The sequence below is a fragment of the Cimex lectularius genome, unplaced genomic scaffold (assembly GCF_000648675.2).
Source record: "Cimex lectularius strain Harlan isolate CLEC.00 unplaced genomic scaffold, Clec_2.1 scaffold28, whole genome shotgun sequence".
In the NCBI taxonomy this organism is placed as follows: domain Eukaryota; kingdom Metazoa; phylum Arthropoda; class Insecta; order Hemiptera; family Cimicidae; genus Cimex; species Cimex lectularius.
The window spans coordinates 635,871-652,748 of record NW_019392712.1 but is presented as its reverse complement, the minus strand read 5'-3'; the positions used below and the strand labels follow the sequence as shown (position 1 = coordinate 652,748).

The 16,878-nt window shown below is 35.0% G+C and overlaps 1 protein-coding gene across 2 annotated transcripts; it reads left to right on the top strand.

Annotated features, from left to right (window-relative positions):
- The first annotated feature begins 367 nt into the window (after nucleotides 1–367).
- Nucleotides 368–15,706, top strand: LOC106669974 (transmembrane protein 184C). Of its 2 annotated transcripts, XM_014399901.2 has the most exons (8): nucleotides 368–810; nucleotides 876–912; nucleotides 6,406–6,608; nucleotides 11,400–11,474; nucleotides 11,549–11,755; nucleotides 11,817–11,919; nucleotides 11,984–12,158; nucleotides 14,802–15,706. In XM_014399901.2, exons 1-8 carry the CDS (start codon nucleotides 575–577, stop codon nucleotides 14,918–14,920), a joined length of 1,155 nt encoding a protein of 384 aa, XP_014255387.1. In that variant the 5' UTR covers nucleotides 368–574; the 3' UTR covers nucleotides 14,921–15,706. The 2 variants fall into 2 exon arrangements, with proteins under 2 accessions (XP_014255387.1, XP_014255388.1); XM_014399902.2 differs by lacking the exons at nucleotides 368–810; nucleotides 876–912 and adding an exon at nucleotides 5,882–6,049.
- The last annotated feature ends 1,172 nt before the right edge of the window (nucleotides 15,707–16,878 follow it).

Genomic DNA, 16,878 nt, shown 5'->3' with positions numbered 1-16,878 from the left:
AGTCAAATCCTTACATATACTATACATCATACCGGTACCGCTATTTTTATATATAAGCTATAGCTATAGCTTATAGGAGACTGGTGCAAAAAGTGACAAGGCTTAGTGAACAAAAATGTACTCAGGTTCACATTGAAAAACAGTCTTGCCCTACAACAACAAAGAGATACCGACTTCCATTCATGTCAAATATTTAGGATTAAAATATAAATCAATTAAAGATTAGTTTCCTTGGTTCAATAATGTTTTAAAGTTCAAAAAGTTTATAAAATTAAAAATATGGAGGGAAATTTTTGACGACATTTTGGGTCGTGTCGTTCTCGTTCATTCCACCCGCTCAATGATGCATGGATCCTCAGTTTTCTTTTCTCCGTCGTTCGATTTGACTCGTTCGTTCATGAACAATCTCGTATTTGTTTGAGACTTTGAGTTGAAATATGAACATTGATCATCGGTCGTTTTATCTCTTTGTCCTCAGATAATGTAGTTTTATCGTGCTTGGCCAGTTGAGAAAGTGTTTTCAGTCGGAAATTTGCCATTTTTGGCCTGTTTCACGTCAAGTCGATGTCGAAGGATGTCCAATTTCAAAAGATGCTGTACTATTTTCAAATTCTGTCTGTATGTCGTCTTGTTCCTTCTCCTTTCCCTCTCGCTCATCGTCGTCTCTGTCCAACGGGGGTTGAACAATGAAGACAAAACAGCACTTTTCGGAGGGATTTTCGTCATTTTGGCGTTGCCCGTCTCTCTTTGGGAAATCATAAATCATTTGATTTTTTACTCGAGACCCTCACTCCAGAAACATATCATCAGGTATTTTGGAATAAATTATAACCAAAACTCTACCTTTGTTAACTTTTGGTACTTTGTTTCTTTAGAATACTATGGATGGTACCAATATACGCCCTAAACGCTGTGAGTATCTTGTGATTATTGATTAAATTTAAATGTCAAGTCTAATATGCACATGGGGCTCAAAAACTGCAATGCAGTTCATCGCCATTTTTTTAACCGTTGTTCAAGAGCATACAGGTGGGTCTGGAAGGTTTGACTATTGGGACGATGATGAGAAAGGTAGATCAGAGTAACCCAGGAGGGACTTTGATGAATCGAACCATTCGAAACCTGACATACGCAGATGATATTGACATGGTTGCCAGGAATTTGAGTGAGCTTGAGTTTGGTCATTAACCGCACCGAGACATATGCATTCCACAAGAGGTCAATGGCAAGTCAATTATGCTTCCATTGCACTGAAAAACAAGTTTTACGAACGCTGTAATACCTTTAAATATGTGGGAGCCCTGCTTACCGAGGATAACATTATGTAAGAAAAAAAATATGGGCAAGAGTTGTTACAGTAAACAACAACAGCTAACAAGCAGCTACTTTGTCTTGGGGTAGATCTTGAGGTCCTGATCTTTCAACTGCAATTTGAAATTGAGAGTCTGTCGGGCGATAGTGAGGCCAGTGGAACTTTAAGATTCTGGACATTGACGAAGAATTTTTGTGATTTTTGAAAGAAAAGTGCTCCGGAAAATGTTTGGTGCAGTGTGATGAATTCGAACAAACGAGGAGTTGAAAGTTTTGAAAGCCAGAAACCAGATATTGTGGCTGAAATAAAAGCTAATGCTTTTGATGGATTGGCTGTGTGGAAAGGATATCAGAGGGCAGGGCTGTAAAGAAAGATGGGTAAGCCAGGTGGTAGATGGTTGCGAGGAAGGCCTGGAAAGAGATGGTGGGACGATGTCAAGGTCAACTTCGGAAAGATGCCGATCAGATGTTGGGAGAGACACGCGGAGGGCAGTAGAAACTGGGCCAACATTATGGGCCAGGGCCCTTCAATGACTTTAGTGCTGAGTAGTTGTAGTAGTAGGAAGGTTTGCACTTTGGTGAGCTATTATGGGATCAGAGTCAGATCGGATGATATTAGGATAGTGATGACAAGGCAACCAGAAAAGTGTGGATTTAAAAGATATAATAGTTGTCAATATTAAAATTAATTTAGAAATATTTCATTCAGAGGAAATAATCTTCATTGACTTTGATAACCTTCTCCTAATGATTTACTAGCCTGGTGTTGCCGTTCTTATGGAAGTTAAGGTCACGGGTTTTACACAAAATAAGCTCATTTTCTATATGTTGGCGATTATCGAACTCTGAGTCTAAAGGAAAGTTCTTGACTATCTCAGAGTAAGACTTCTGATGGCCCGAAACCACTCTAAGCCATTGTGCATAGTAGAGCATGGCACACCTAGGTCTTGAGTAATGTAACGAACACTATGTTCATCATTGGCCAAAGCAATTTAGATTAGGCTTCTTTACAAAATGTAAAAAGTTTAATAAGGGATAGGTGAGAATCATTCAAGGCTTTGGCTTCTCCACTCCCAGGAGTCTCCAGGCACTCCTACATCTTTCTAATTCTAACATGTCCTAGATTAAATTATTTTACTGTTAGAATTTATGATTCTGCCCTTTGTACCCTTGGTAACCAAAACAAGGGTGATTTTGTTCTTGTTTGACAGGGGCTTGATACTATTTATGCATACATTTCTGAGTGCCCTGTTACATTCTTCCTTTTTATGTAATGATTTGTTTAATTTTATAATTAATTTTTATTTGTGTAATATTTTTTATGAATTATAAGCTTGAAATCCACATCATTGAAAACAACTTACTGTGAGTAGGAATAAAGATTGGACAACATAATCACTCCATTATTTATCATTTCTACTGCTTAAATTAGTTAAAACGGCTAAATGCATCACACTGTTATTTTCAGTGTCTGTCATCCCACTAAAACTTAAAATCTCTTTACTTTCCTTCTTTCATTGAGACATTGACTTTATCAAATGCAACCCCCCCCCCCCAAAAAAAAAGAAGATATTTCAATCTCCATGGTCTTGTCTGCCGATTTAACATCTTGTAGAATAATTATTCCCTCAGTGGATGTAAGTATCAGTTTACATATCTGACAACCATTTACAAATAGAGTATGATTCATTTTGAAGCGATTTATAGTCAGGCTTCTTATCTGTCTATATATGTTTTTTTGTTGTAATGTAATAACATTGCACAATACTATATAATTGTGCAATAGTACTGAATGGACATTTTGATCTCCATCGACTGAGGTGTTTTTTGATCTCCTTGCTGTAATTGGTCCTTAAAGAATTAAATTTCTTCACATCTTCTTTTGTTGCTCTCTTTGTGTTTATAGGAATGTTTCGCAGGTGTTTTTTTAAATTAATTTTTTTTTTTAAATCACATTCATGATAGGTAATCCTTGTTCTTAGCAGTCCACAGAGCAGGCAGTTTTCTATATAGCTGTAGACAATCGACGATGAACTCCCTTTCTTTAAGTTTTGTTGGTTACTTCACCATTTTGTCCATAAACGCACTTGAAGTCCTCATCCCTCGGACACTAGACATGGAATAGCACAATATTAGCCATACATGGTGCAATGAAAATAAAACTCGCTCAAACATCTGTAAAATTATTGAGCAAACTTCAATACTAACCCTAAAGGGTCAAATATTTGTGCAGTTTGTAATATTGTGCATTTTAATTGATCATCTAGGGCCCGCCTTAAATGGTATAATCAGATTTGCCTGCTGATCAATAATTAACACGCCAATGCGTAAAAATTAATAAAAACTGAGCATTGAGGGTACAAAGTGATGATATAACAGCCAAAATGTGAGGAAATATTTGCTGCAGTAAAAAAATTGAGAAACTTCCCTACAATGGACATTCCTGGGGAATGAAATATTGACTGCTATACGAGTGATAAAAATGTTTAGGATTACAAGATGGACAACAATAGGGATTACACGATATTGACACTTTGAAACACTGAGGATTTTTTAAGGTTTTTCAAATTCACCAAGCATACTTTTGCATAAGAGCAAACTTAAACACTCCTTTGATTCTTTTCTTCTCAGCCAGCCCTCGTTTTTTTTCCCCCCCTGAATTGTTTAATCCGAAGTGCTCTATGTATAAGACAGTCTCATCATAATAATGTTTTTGAGTTCAAAATCGGTGCAATATTGTTTTAAGTTTTTCCATCCATTTGTACCTCGATTCTTCACTTCACTAATTGCCTTAAAAGAAACCTTATGCCTTGTTCTATTTAGCTTAATGCTTCACAACTTCTAAGGCTTTTTCTCGAATTAGAAGACCAGACAGTGGTATTTTACAAGCCTGAGTATGGCCAAACTATTTAAATATGTCCCAATAAGATCTAAAAGTTCCTTTTTATTATTTAGAATTTCACTTGGCTGGGTCTTTCTGATAGAAAACTTTGCAGTCAAATCTCGCACTTTAATTATGTTACATTTTTCTTTAATGATTATTATTTTCTTTGATGATTGATCAACCTTCTCAGTTTAAATATATTTTTTGGAAATCGTGACACGCAGTCTGGTGTCACCTACTTTCTGTTCTATATAGCTGTTCACTGTCTGTGTCAAGTACTTCTGGCTGATGAATTATTTTATTTATTTTAATTTTATTTATTTATTTTGATTGTGTTGTGTCCAACACATTGGCCAAGCCAGTCTGAATTGACATAATTTTAAAAAGAAGTTTTAGTGAAAAGCTGAGTGGCTCACACCCGATCCACTTGGCGTCTGCGGCTCCATCATATTATTGTCAGACTTATTTGACAAAATAGATCAATATTTAATCTATTTAAAGTTAATAGTTGTCAACCAGAAATGTGAAAAATATGACTAAATGAAGAAATTTAGTCTGGGATTTGAAAGCCGTAGTTTGTAAATTTAGTTGATGGGTTGAAAAGGATAATACCAGGTAAAAAGAACTCCACTAAAACAAAAACAAAAAAACCTTTGTTGGTGAATATTTGGTTTTCACATCAATGAGGCAGGATCATTTGGTGACATTTGACCTCCTGGTGTTACAGTAAAGGATCCATTTTTCATCGTGTGTAACAATCTGGTCAATTGTGCTGTGAAAGCAATGGAATGGAAATGTTTGGATGTTGAAGCTTGTTACCATCGTCTATTTATGAGGAATAGCATTCTTCAGCTTCCACCTCTTCCCAAGTCAATTTAAGCTAGAGAGAATGGTTTCATTGCTTATGTTGAACAATGGTGAGCTCCTGACATGTTTGACTCAAATCAAGTTCGATAGGTTCGCTCAATTCGTCATTCAGGACAGAAGGACTACCAGACCGTGGTTCATCTTCAATCCCCTTATTCGGTTGTGTGCTCACTTACGACCATTATTTGTACAATTGTACAATCTCCATCATTGTTGTCTGGGGTACTCAGAGCGTAACAAAAAGGTAGGCAAGATGGCTAAGGCTGGGATGTCCCTACCTCCAGACTTAACCACCACAACTTGGCCCTCTGACGCTAAAACCACATTAAAAAACATATTTAAAATTAAGTGGCAGCATTGGTGGGCTGGATCACCAGAGAAGTGCTCATGTCTCAAAAGCAGTGTTCATAGATGACCCTCAGAGGATCTGACTCATAGAAGAAGGATCATCCTCGCCTGATTAAGGAGAGAGACCATGCAAGGTTGTCACACAGACACTACTTTTGGTCCAAAACCCCCAAGTATGTGTCTGGCATGTAGAAAAAAGTATGTGTCCCACTTTAAAGGGTGTCATTCATTGGTTCCATGTGCAGAGCATGTATGAATCGTGCATGTGGTAATCGTGCTTAGCTTTTATATAATTGTGCTTGTATCAATTCGTGAAGGAAATAGGGTTGTTTTATTGTATATAGCACTAATATTTTTGGGTCCCCTAGTGTGTGTTGAGAGTGAATGTATTTATTAGCATGAATGTGTAGTGTGAAAGGGTTGATGGTGGAATATCGAGTACTCCACCACCCTAACTGAGTGAATGGTATACAAATAGGAAAGAATGTATTTAAGAGTGAGGAGACTGATTATGACAGGGGCTGAATTTACATACCTGTTGACGGCAACTGAAGCCCAACATCAATGGCTGGATGGATAAGACCGCGGTCTGATCCTCGATTGTCAACACTCAGGGTGGTTGATTCTCGAGATCTGATGGTAATTTAAACTGTAAATTAAAAATAGAGGGTTCGAATCTCGCTCGTGACACTAGCTTTTTCATCTCGACCAAGTCCTTACATAAAAAGAATAATTAATTGAAAGAAGTCATTTGGCCAATTAGACCACTAAATATAATTGATTTAGTAAATTAAAAAGTTGGAATTGCTGGTATGATAAGGCTCAAGTATGTGCATGCATGTGCAAATTTGAGCTTATATAAATCAGTAATCAGTTTAAAATAATAGATTTTACACAGAATACTCACAGTATAATATGTGTTTATTTACCTGCATTCGCTTTGTCTAAATTTTTTTTTTCTAAATTGTTTTATTATTGAATTTGGTTTGTTTTAGTGGCTCGGCCTGGTACACCCAGATCAAGGGATTTATTTCGATTGTGCCCGTGAATGCTATGAAGCTTATGTAATATACAACTTTTTGGTTTATCTTCTTCATTACCTGAACGAGGAAATGGATTTGGAAATAAATCTGTCGCTGAAACCGCAAGTTAAGCATTATTTTCCTTTGTGCTGGTTGCCCAACTGGAAGATGGGGAGGTGAGAGTTGCTTTGAGTACTATAAAGAAATAAAAAAATCTAGTCATTTCATTTCAATTATAATTAATTATTTAATTAACTCATATCTTAACTTCAGTGTTTGAATTGTATCAAACTTCACTTTTTCATGATAATTGATTGTTAATATTTGAAATAAAATTAAAATAATTTCTGATCTTGATGTATGGGAAAAGTAATTCTTGTCTATTTGTCGGGAGTCATGGACGAGGTGTCAAACCACTTTACAATATTTTTTGTATGACCAATTTAAAAAAAAATCATGGGGGGCCTGGATTCTTACCCAAGCAAATACAAGTCTGACGCCTTGTCTGTGTATTGATGTATATTTTATCATATATTTTTTACATGCCTCTTTAGATAGTAAAAAATACTTATGAACGCCACATTTGGCATTTGAGCCATAAATATTTAATTAAAAAAAAAAAAAAACTTACGTAAAGCCTAACCACTACTTACTACATAACCTACTGACCCCTCGTTTGTGGTTGGTAGAGTTTTTTGTTTGTTTGTGCCGGTCATGTGATTAGTTAGGCTGTTATGTAATTCTTCCATTTATTTTTTATTTTTTCTAAACCAGGATCATTTCCGCAACACCTGACAGGTTGGACGTTAAGCCCTCCTGAATGACAGGAATTACTTTTTTCTTTACCAGGTTGTACCCCACCCTCTAAAGAAAAAATTATAAAATAAAAGAAACAAATAAATATTATTAATTGTAGGGGGGGGGCATTGTTGGCCGCAACGGTTAAGGCATTGACATGGTGTTCATCACTGATAGGTAGGGTCCTACACATAAACAAAAATAAAAAAACAATACAAAAATAATAATTATATATAAAGCATGGGGGTTAGGTGAATTAAAATAAATAAATAAAAAAGGCTACGGTTATGGGGTCATTGATTTCAATGAAACTTTTTAATGACACTAGATTGAAATATATTAGATGAAGGTTCCATCCAATTGGCCCCGAGAGTAAAAACAAAAAAGCTATGCATAAAAATGATCAAAAATTGTTATCAAAACTGCCACTGCTCACAGCTCTCTCAATTAGTTTGAATGAAATTTTAAAGGCTGTTAGTACATTGAAAAATATTAAATATATATAGGGATTTGGCGCAATAAGCCCCAGGAAACCTATAATAAATTAATTACAAAATTTTTTAATTGTTGAAAAAGCTACCAAGATTACTACTTAGATTTTTTCCTACTAGTATTCTTGTATTACCTTCATTGTCACTGGATGAAAATTATGAACAATTTCAAATTACAAACCTATTTCATACACAGGGGATGGTCTTTTAGTTAGATTTATTTTATTGTATATGTATGTATTTACATTTCAGCAATATAGTAAGAAATCTAAAGTTGGAAGCTTTTTGTCAATTACCAAATTTTAGCCTTGTGCAGTCAAAATACACCATAATATTTAACAATTTATTACAGGCTTCCTGGTGCTGATTTCTCTAAATCCCTATACATGTGTTTAATATTTTTCAATGTACTAACACCCTTAAAATTTCATTTAAACTGATTGATGAGAGTGCCGTGAGGCAGTTTTGTGAATGCAATTTCTGGTTATTTCTCCACATGAACTATTTTTTATTGGCTCCATTGGATTGAATGCTGAGACACTTGTCTGATTTTTTTGATCTATTATCACTGGAAAAAGTTTCATTGAAATCTGTGACCTCACGACCGTAGCTTCCTCTTGTCAGATCCGTCAAACTTTCCACGTTCAAAATTGTGGCTTCAGCCTTAATAAATTTATGAAGTTTTGTTTAGTAGAGTGGGCGAGATCTTTCACCTTACAGTTGTGTTTTAGAACGGATGGGTGAAAGAGTTCATCCACTCTAAAAACTTCATAATGGATTACATTTGAACCTATCATTTCATATGTTACGACCATTTAAATCATTAGAAACAGTTTCAAAGTTCTCATGAAGGGGATGTAAGCTTAATAAAGGGCTGAGCATTTATTGAGTAGGAATGCAACCGAACATGAGTGCTTGTGCTTGAGCACAGCATGAGTCTTTGAAGGAAACAGGACTTTCTTTTAGTATATAGTATTGATAGATATTTTGTTTGCATTCCCTTTTGTGTATATTGAGAATGAATGTATTTATTAGCATATGAGGGCCGATGGTGGATATTAAATACCCCTTCAATTAGCTTATATCAATACAACTTTCCACTCTTACCTATCCTGCCGTACAACCTCCAATGGATCACGTTGGAAAGTTACCAACAAATTACTAAAACCCACCACATCCTTTCCTCTCTGTTGCAGTTGAGGAATTTGGTCCTCTTCTGATCATGAAAAAACTGAAATTTTTTCCCAACACACATCCCCATTCATCCCAAGCCCAACACTGCTTCTAACAAAACAGAGATTCATACCTCAAGCCCCCTTTCCCCTCTGAACATCTTCAAAAACAATCACTCTTGAAATTAAATATAAAATGTATCATTACCTGGTTGCTGAATTGCAAGTCTCCTAGCTTTGACCTCATCACTTCCCGAATTCTCCATGAATTCCTTAAAAAAATGCCATAATCTTTACAGCAGTATACTACACACGTCCCTTTGCTTTGTAAATACTCAAATATCTTCCTTTTTCCTAAACCTGGCAATTCGCCCATAATTCGTCATCCTACTGTCCAGTTAGCCTGCTCCCTCTCTTCTCAAAAAAATTCTAGAAGATCCTTCTAAAACGATTGATCCCCACACAATTCTTTCAACCTTCTCCTAGACCACCAATTTGGTATTTGCTATAAACTCTCCACAACTCAGTAGGTGCTTCTCTTTACAGACCACATATCCTTATCCTTTGAATGTAAAGAATCCTGTACCTACCTGTAGATGTTATAACGTTATGGGAGCGTAAATTTATGACGTTTGGGATTGATATAGTTATATAAAAAAATAAATAAATACAAAAATAAGTCAATAACCGTTAAACATTAAAGGTTTTTGTATTAATAACAAATAATTGAATCAAATAAATTTTATAAATGGCTACAAAGAATTTAGTAAGGAAAAGAGAAAATTTTCTTGTGATTGAAAAGTACTTTCAACAATTAAGTATAAAGTTATTTTTCGATATCCTTTTCACTAGACAAGATGTAAAGTATAATGTAATGAACCTTGTTGAATTGAGCACCACCCGACAAGAATTCTACACAAGTTGTTTTTTTAGTCTTTGAGCACATCACACACTTTTTTTTACTTTCTTTTCTTTTCTAACGTTGCAAGCGACCGACTGTAACTTCAATCCAGCGTGGCTCCACATTAGGCCTCCGCCGTCCTGCTCTTCTGCCTCCTCAATCGTCGGAACTCTCTGTCTTATTTATTGTGCATGCCGTTTTGGCAGCCTTTATGAAATGGCTTGTCATAATGTGTCACAAGCGTTCGATTGCATGAGGTCCCCTGTACAATCCAAAGCGCATCCTTCCAAACACCTTTTATCTAATCTTTTGACGATTCTTCTGAGTTGGCCAAGAATTGGACTACTCCGACTACCATTCGTGGGAGTGAGAGTGCCACAGGTAGTGTCTTGAATCTTTACACCTCAGACATCCCAACTACACCCTCTACCCTCTTTGCATCCTTCAATGGAAAAAGCCTTGCTTTCATCTGATCCTGATCGTGCTATTGCCTCGGAGAAGCTCCAGGCACGTATCCAATGAATAGTCGAGTGGAACAAACTTTGAAGGATAAAGATTAATGAAAACAAATGCATCCATGTTACATTTACTCCCTGAAGCATAACCAATTATTCCAATTTTCTCAACATTCTTATTCCTAAAGCCAACAGTGTATGCTACCTTGGGTTCTATCTTGCTTTTTAACCTGGAACTGACACATACAAATAAAAAGGTAGGAACTGAACAAACCTTTGGATTACTCTATAAACTACTTGGACCCAAATCTAACATCTCAACAAAAAAGCAAACTGACACTGCAAAACACTACTGAAATTGATTTGGACATGTGGACTAAAACTGTGGGCTAAGCCATCTAGAGAATTCAGTCCTTTCAATTCAAAGTCCTTGGAATCATAGTCAACACAACCTAATATGCATCCATTATCCCCCTCCACAACAACCTCAACATACCATTCTAAACACATTAATCTCCACCAAATTTTGTAAGTTCCATGATAAACTCTCCACCCCCACCCATTAGTCCAATTTAAATCCAACATAATCCATCCCCCATCAGATGGCAAAGTGACGATGACCCTGTGGCCTCGCCAAGGACTAGCCCTTAAGTAAAGTTAGGAGAACCGTGGTTTAGGATGTTAACACTAGTAATAGAAAAGACTTTGGAAACATCCATAAAGAATATGGTGTGCACTTTAATTAGTTTGTAAATTTAAAATCATCAAAATGGCAAAAAGGAGGGAAAATTCCAAAGGTGCGGTTGAGATGGGAAGTTGGTGTCCGAGTGGATCGAGGTCACGATAGCTCAAGTGGTAGACCAGCGGCGTATCAAGCCGAAGATCGTGGGTTCGAATCCCGCTCGTGCCATTGACTTTTTTTATCTCAACTAAAAACCTTAATTAATTGTAATATGTTAATTAGTCAAGCGGACCACGAAATTAGTGAATTTAAAATCATTGTTGATCAGTGAACAAGAGATGTCTGTGGCCAATTACGTATTTATTTTACTATGAAAAAATTTATAAATGTTTTGTTACTTTTGAAAAAATTCTCAAAACAGCATTAGTTAGTTCGTTAAAAAATAAAATAATCTTTTTTTTTTTCCAGAGAGTTCGTGCACAGGTGTAAACATGGTATTTTACAATACACCATAATAAGGCCTTTAACAACAGGAATCGCTTTGTATGGACATTCTCATATAATATAAATATTATATTCTCATTCATTTTTTTTTGTTTCATAGTATTCTGTTCCAGCATATGTGAATTGAACGGTGTTTATGGTGAAGGTGAATTTCGTGTGAATGCCGCATTCCCTTACATCATCGGGATTAACAACGTGTCACAGTTTTTGGCGATGTATTGTTTAGTGTTGTTTTACAAAGCCAACAGGGAAGAGCTGAGGCCGATGGAGCCAATAGGAAAATTTGTCTGCATCAAAGCTGTCGTATTCTTTTCGTTTTTGTAAGGTCTTGACATTTCACACACTTAGACATTTTTCAAACCTATTTTTTTTCTCTTTCAGTCAAGGCGTTTTAATATCAATTGCGGCTTACTACGGCATCCTGAATATGTATTTCGACGTTCCTAAAGATGTTTCTGCAAATTATCTATCCAATAGAATACAGGTGATCTTTTTAATTTGGGTTATACCTAATGTAAAGTTTACTAATGACGTTTTTTTTTTTCTAGAATTTTCTTATCTGTCTGGAAATGTTCATTGCCGCTATCGCTCATCACTACAGTTTTTCCTATAAACCTTATGTTAATTATTTGGTTGAAAATGTATCATTGTGTGATGCTTTTTATGCGATGTGGGATGTTTCCGATGTCCAAGCTGATCTCAAAGAACATTTCGGCGTGGTCGGTAAGGCGCATGAAAGATTATTAAATCTATATTCTTGTTGCCTTTTTTATTTTATTTTATTTTTTTAATAGACTCCTTGTCAAAAATATCGCATCACTTATAAATCCATGAGAGACATTAGTGTTTAATCATATCATTTAGTTTTTACCTCTTGTTAGCTCCGGGTAGCAATTTCTCTTGTATTATAGTCATCACTCATGATGTCTTAATTTGCTAATAGCCTTGGCATTAACTATTGTCAGTTTCAATGGCTACTAAATGTCTAGAAAGACTGAGTCACTCGAGGCGACCCAGAATGACCCATACCATAGACGGCTTTATTAAAATGCAATCAATCAGGAAGTACAGTTCAACAGCTTTTATTTAAAAAAACTTAATTGTTTGAATTCTGATGTGAACTGTTATGAGAAGACAGAGCAGAAGCCTAAAACACCATTGATCTTCCGGGGTTCCAAATTTTTTAAAAGATTTGTCCTCTTTGTCCCACAGCCGTTGAAAGAAAAGGAGTAGGAAAATGTCAAAAAGGGCCAGCAAAAGGACTATGGACAGAATTGTTAGGGTGCCTAAACATCAGGTACCCACATGCCCAGTTGTTTAGCTTCTATCAATTTCCTCAGATGTCAATTGAGCTTATACCGGCATGACACATTGTTAAAAGTTGAATCTAAAAACTGCTTCAAAGTGAGGAAAAATAACAGTCAATAGAAAACAGTAGCGCATTAGAACAATGGCCTGGGACGTCAAGAACCCATCACAATCAACAGAGGTGGCTGCTTTTCATCAGTGGCTCATTGTCTTAGCCTCCGCCTGTTAGGGACAGGTTAGACTAGAATTAGGTTAAGAATGGGTTAGGCTAGAGTCAGAGACGGGTTAGGTTAGAGAGTTAGGGAAGTGTTAGGTGAGAATTATGGGCAGTGGTTAGCTTCTTCTTGGAATAATTACCATGAGAAGCATCTGGAAGAGGGTGAACGGTCAACTTTTTATACCATTTTTACGTTCATCATTTCACAGTTCTTCCTAGTATAGTAATACTCTATTTCCAAAATTTAGCAAAAATTAATTTTAAAAAATTTGGAAATGTTGAAAAATGTGTAGAAATACATTTTATAGTTAGCATTATTTATTGTTGTAATAAAAAATTTGTTTAAAAATTAAATTCCTTACAAATTAGCTGAAGAGAACAACAAATCGTTAAACTTTTAGATGTTATTCTGTACAATACCCTGAAAAACTCACAATATTTGAGCATTAAAAGCATTTAACAGTCTATTCCTCAATTCTGTAATTGTATTTAATGTACAAATAATCAAATCTTAGCTTAAAAAGTAAACAAGGTTATTGAAAAAAATTCACAGCCAATTTTCTCAGGCATCAATCGTGGAGCTATACCGGAACAATGGATTTCGTTAGAAAGCTGTTTTTACACTAAAACTTCTTCAAAATAATAACCAATAGAAAATAGTATGTCCAAACAATGGCCTGGGTCACAAATGAGACCCGCCGCCCTGGAGGGAAGCAAAATCTGGTCCCACTGCCCTGAATGTGAGGGCTTTAACAGAGGTGACTGCTTTTTTCATCAGTTTTGTCATTTCTACCTCTTCCATGTTCCATGGTTGGCCAACTGGACGCGTCTGGTCAGGGTGTGTTCGTGTGCTTTGTATTTTCCATCCTTTTTTTCTCATGTTGCCAACATACTTTTTTTCACCATAAACTTTCTTTGTTCATTGAAATAATGGTGCCACACTGGTGTACTCTTTTGGATCGTAGTCCTTGCTTATTTGCAGCATACAGTGGGCACCATAGAAATACTTGTTCCTGTCTGAAGCGATAGAGTTTGCTGGCAAAGTCTCTATGCCCTATCAGGAATTGTGTCACATAATGGTCCTTTTACAAAATTGAGGTTGACCCTTTCCTCTACTGACGGGAAAATCCAGTAAGTGTGCCTTCCTTTAATTGACTAGCTCCATCCCTGCTGACAGACTTTTAGTGCACTTTTTGCGCATCCTGTTCAAGTACTTTTCATATTTCCCACTACCATATTCCACTATAAAAAGATCTGGAGAATGATACAGTCAGTGCTGCACATTGGAATCATTTCAAGGAAGGTCTGTCAAGTTCTGTAGTGACATTTCTTATGAGATACCAAAGTTAAAGTTGTTCCATGTGAAGATAATCTTAAAATATTTGTATTGCCTTTAAATCATTACTTATGCATGATAATGCTTGGTGTCGTGTGTTTTTGAGTACCTGAACACTGTGGGTTTACATAACCTTGAGTGGCCTGGAAGAAATCCGGTCCTTAATCCAGTTGAACAGATTTGAGACAATCTTAAAGAAAACAAAAGAAAGTTCAATCATAGAATCAATTCATACAACCCTCGAAATTATAAATGGCAGCTGTGTAATGGAGTGGGATTGTTTGTGAGCTTTTTTATTTATATAAAACTAGATGGTCTAGTAAAATTAAAATAATAGGTTTATTTGTAAGGAGTATATGGTAATACATATGTACCAAAACATAGTTCCAAAATCTTTTCTTACATCCATTCATAAATTGAGATTATTTCTATCGTGTATTGATTTGTTGTTTGAAGAAAACTTTCGTCTACTTACAGGTGATTTAATTATGTGTTATTTTTTTAGGAAGTTCGATTAGCAATATAAATACAAGGATAAGAGGACATTCGACTAATGACGAAGAGCGTTCTCCCATCTCACCAAATTGTCAATCAACATCCACATACAGCAGTATATTATCTTAACACTTTCGTTTTATTACGACTCCTAGTTGAAATTGTAAGGACAGTCAGTGTCGTATTAAATATGACCATTCTAATTTTAAGCGTACAACAATAACTGCTGAGAATATTTTGTCGTTTTTTTCTCTCCGTTCATAAACTAATCGGGGAAATTTTTCCCGTGGGAGTTTTCATTTTTTTTAAGCTTTTTGAATTAATAGTTTTTTATTTTTTTTTACAACTTGTAATTTAGGGTAAAATTATATAAAAAAATATAAATAAATAAACCTTGTGTAGACTGATCTTATAAACAAGTTGTAATTATTATTTAAACTTTGTATGAAAAAGTAAATAATTTCTAATGAGAATGAAATCATACATTTCTTGATAACATTTACGTTTCCTTTTTATGAATCATCATCAGCCAAAATTCATTCTGGCTCTTAATTATATTTAGAAAAAACTGAAAAGCAAATGAAAATGCCTGATTAATCAAAGTGCAAATTATCTACCTCTTATTTATTATGTATTAAAAAAAGGTTTTTATAGTTTATATCACTAAATGTAAACTGGTATTCAATTTGGGTTATTTAGTACTAAATTGTTTTAGTAGTCATTAATTTATTATATTGCCTGTGATGTATCATATTTTAATGAAGTTGCTCAACGTTTTGTGTGCAAACATGGTCCTTCATTTTTGTTAACTTTTTGCTTGTTGAATTTTTGAACGGACATAGGATAATTAATTTGTAATTGTAAAAATTCATGTATATAAGTTAATTGAAGAATTATATTTTTTTACTTTTAAGCAATTTCACTGCTAGAGTTAATAGAATTAATAAGTAATCGGCTTCATTGCTAACTCTCCCCCCCCCCAAAAAAAAAAAAAATCCGTAATTTTATTTAAAAAAGGTAATTTTGTATTTTTTAAGAATTTGTAAATTGTATTGCATCTTTATTAAATTTGCAATTATTTTGTAAATAAAAGTATATTTTATATGTTAGAACAATCTTGTGTAAATATTAAAACTGGTTGACAAAAAATAAAATTAAATTTAAAAAATAAATCATAATGGGTAACTCAAAGGTCAACAATTTTCCCCAAAAATCTATTTTACAAGAATTGCACGGGAAATTTTTGATCTGCTTATCCTCACTGGTTTGGTCTTACAGATGTGTTTCACTGTCTTCAGTGATCAAAAGTTAACAAGGTACAAGTTCGATGCAGGCGTTCAAATGTACTCATGAGTAACTTTCTTTCCTTTTAAGTTATATATTGAAATATTGCCCAGGTTCAACACATCCTCCAGGTATGCAATTTGTGCTTAAATCAGTAGGGCTCATAATAGTATGAATAAAATGCTCCAAATACGCCAGGGTAGAATTATTTATTATTTTTATAATTTATTTATTAGAATTTTATTATTTTATGTATATGTAAATACTAATAAATGTATAGAGTGCAGAATGTAAACATTCCTTTCCACTCGCACTGCCTGTTCTTTAAATTCTGAATGAAAAATGGTAAGTATCATCGCAAGTGACAAGTTTACATACTTGCACTACCACTTTTCAATTGTACATGAGTAGGGTTAGGTTAGATATGTGATGAGTTAAGAGTTAGCGAAAGGTTAGGGTTAAGTTGAAGTTAGAGACGAGGGAAAAGAGGTAGGGACAGGTAAGACTAAAGTGAAGAACAGGTTATGCTAGAGTTATTGACAGGTTAAGGTTAGATTAAGGTTAGGTACGGGTGAGGCTAAGGATGGAACTGGATTCCAACTTTTGTAATGATCCTAATTTATTGTTTTAGGTCCTGTGGTATAAATTTATCACAAGGTGAATACACAGAATGAAAAGTGATTTAATAATGTATACCTTGCTCGAATAAGTTATTTCTGATGATGCACTGTACAAGAAGTATGGTCATTTTACAGACATGCTTGTTATAAAATTGTCTTTGGATCAGAGGTAAAATTCCATAA

Coding starts and splice junctions, on each gene's coding strand:
- LOC106669974 (XM_014399901.2), top strand. CDS start 575: ATGTCCAATTTCAAAAGATGCTGTACTATTTTCAAATTCTGTCTGTAT. Junction 11,475..11,548: donor TTAACAACAGGAATCGCTTT/GTATGGACATTC, acceptor ATTCTGTTCCAG/CATATGTGAATTGAACGGTG. Junction 11,756..11,816: donor GTCGTATTCTTTTCGTTTTT/GTAAGGTCTTGA, acceptor TTTCTCTTTCAG/TCAAGGCGTTTTAATATCAA.